At 44.3% G+C, this 2229-nt stretch overlaps 1 protein-coding gene across 1 annotated transcript in view; it reads right to left on the bottom strand.

Annotated features, from left to right (window-relative positions):
- FAM227A (family with sequence similarity 227, member A) overlaps positions 1–2229 on the bottom strand; it is a 70795-nt gene that overhangs the window by 4973 nt on the left and 63593 nt on the right. The window contains exon 15 of the mRNA XM_011964328.1: positions 1444–1597. Within this exon, the coding sequence (XP_011819718.1) occupies positions 1444–1597 (154 nt within the window). The remainder of the gene's footprint in view (positions 1–1443; positions 1598–2229) is intronic.

The raw sequence follows: 2229 nt of genomic DNA, 5'->3' as shown, positions 1-2229 counted from the left end.
ATATATATATATACACACACACACACACACACACGTACATACATCATCTGTGAAAGATTCTGAGCAAAAGGATTTAACTTGAATCTAATCAAACCTCTAGCATAGACCTAATGTCCAGTGTATAGGAATAGGCTATATTGGAACAAATTCAATGATACTTTGAAGAAATATCAGAAAAACCCAGAGAGTGGCTTGAGCTTTTCAAAAAAGCCCATGTCGTAAAAAACAGTTAATAAAAGGCGGGAGGCAGGATACTGGTATAGATTCAAAAATCCCAAAGAGATAAAACTAAATATAATTTCTGACTAGGCACGGTGGCTCACGCCTATAATCTCAACAGTTTGGGAGGCTGAGGCAGGGGCAGATCACCTGAGGTCAGGAGTTTGAGACCAGCCTGGCAATATGGCAAATCCCCTTGTCTACTAAAAACACAAAAATTAGCTGGGCATGGTGGTGCACACCTATAGTCCCAGCTACTTGGGGGGCTGAGGTGGGAGGATTGCTTGAGCCCAGGAGGCAGAGGCTGCAGTAAGCCAAGATTACACCACTGCACTCCAGCCTGGGTGACAGACTGAGACTCTAAATTGTCTTAAAAAAACAAAAAACAAAATATAGTTCGTGATTCTTGAGTGGATCCTGGAGCAGCAGGTAAAGCCAAAAAAGACACATTGAGTTAGGCACAGTGGCTCATGTCTGTAATCCCAGCACTCCAGAGGAGGTTAAGGTAGGAGGATCACTTGAACCCAGGAGTTCGAAGCTGCAGTGGGCTGTAATTGAGCTGCTGCACTCCAGCCTGGGTGACTGAGTAAGACCCTGTTTCTAAAAATAAAAATACAGTTTGGGGACAATTAGGGAAATTTGAATTTGGATTAGATATTAGAGAGAGAAAGCAAATGGGGCAAAATGTGAATACTTGGTAAATGCCTGATGGCACATGCTTGTTCAGTGTACTATCAACTTTCTGAAAGGTTTTTCTAAGTAAAATAAAAATTTTGAAAAAGGCAGAAGACAGAGGAAAATGTCCATAATATGCTGCAAAGTGGGAAAAAATAGTTCTAAAAAACAGACCGACAGTATGACTCTACTACTTTATTTAGTGATACAGATATATAGGCCCAGAAAAGAAAGACTGGAAGGATTTACGGGAAAATGTTGGCGCTGTGTATCTCTTGGTACTTTTATGTGGTTTTCCGGATCCTTTGTTTGCTTTCATTGAACACATAATGTTTTTGTAGTTAGAAAAAAAAAAACAACAACAAAAAAAGCTCTGGTCTCTGTTATTAGGAGTTTATATTCTGACCACAAGAAAGCTGATTATGCTTATGATAGTTACAGGAAACTCCCCCACTCCCACCAACCCATTTAAACATGATGATGATGATGACGATGTGCTGCAAAAGATGAGTGCTGGAGCAATGGCATTCCCCAAAGCCCCTTCCATACCTGGAGAAGTTGTCTTGCAGCTCCTTTAGATGCTTGTCAAAATAATTCCATTCACTCCAGTGACGCTGGTACAACTGATTGAGGTTGTCTTTCCGCTTCTTCATGCTGCACAGGGTCTCGCTGATGACATCACCATACGTTGGGGTGCAGTCAGTGGCTTCCGCTGTCAAGGAAATCCCCGTACTGTCGAACTGTGTTGACGCGGCATTATTAGTGGCATGAGCGCAGTGCATGGGGAGGAGAGGCATGGAGGACAGAGCAGGGAAAACGCCCTCCATTTCTGGATAAGATGATGTGAGCAGGAAATGACTCTCCTGTTCTTTGACCATGGCCTGCTTTGGAGGGAAGAGGCTATCCTATCTGTGGCCAGGCATTCTCTACCTAGGAATAAAGCCCTTCTCTGCCCCAGTGGATGGAAGGCAGGGCTAAGAAATACTTTTTTAGACTGTCATCTGAAATTCTTACTCTATTATCACAGCGGTGAATAGGAAGGGCTTCCAGTTTTCCTTTTCTCTCAGCCCAAGGCCTCATTCTCCATCTCGTTTGTACATAAAGACATTCTTGGCCAGGCGCAGTGGCTCACACCTGTAATCCCAGCACTTTGGGAGGCAGAGGCGGGCGGATCACGAGGTCAGGAGATCAAGACCATCCTGGCTAACACAGTGAAACCCTGTCTCTACTAAAAAATAGAAAAAATTAGCCGGGCGTGGTGGTGGGCACCTGTAGTCCCAGCTACTCGGGAGGCTGAGGCAGGAGAATGGCGTGAACCCGGGAGGCAGAGCTTGC

Source organism: Colobus angolensis, unplaced genomic scaffold (genome assembly GCF_000951035.1).
Source record: "Colobus angolensis palliatus isolate OR3802 unplaced genomic scaffold, Cang.pa_1.0 Scaffold65, whole genome shotgun sequence".
Classification (NCBI taxonomy): Eukaryota; Metazoa; Chordata; class Mammalia; order Primates; family Cercopithecidae; genus Colobus; species Colobus angolensis.
Note: the sequence above shows the minus strand (reverse complement) of the source record. Positions and strands in the feature narration are given on the sequence as shown.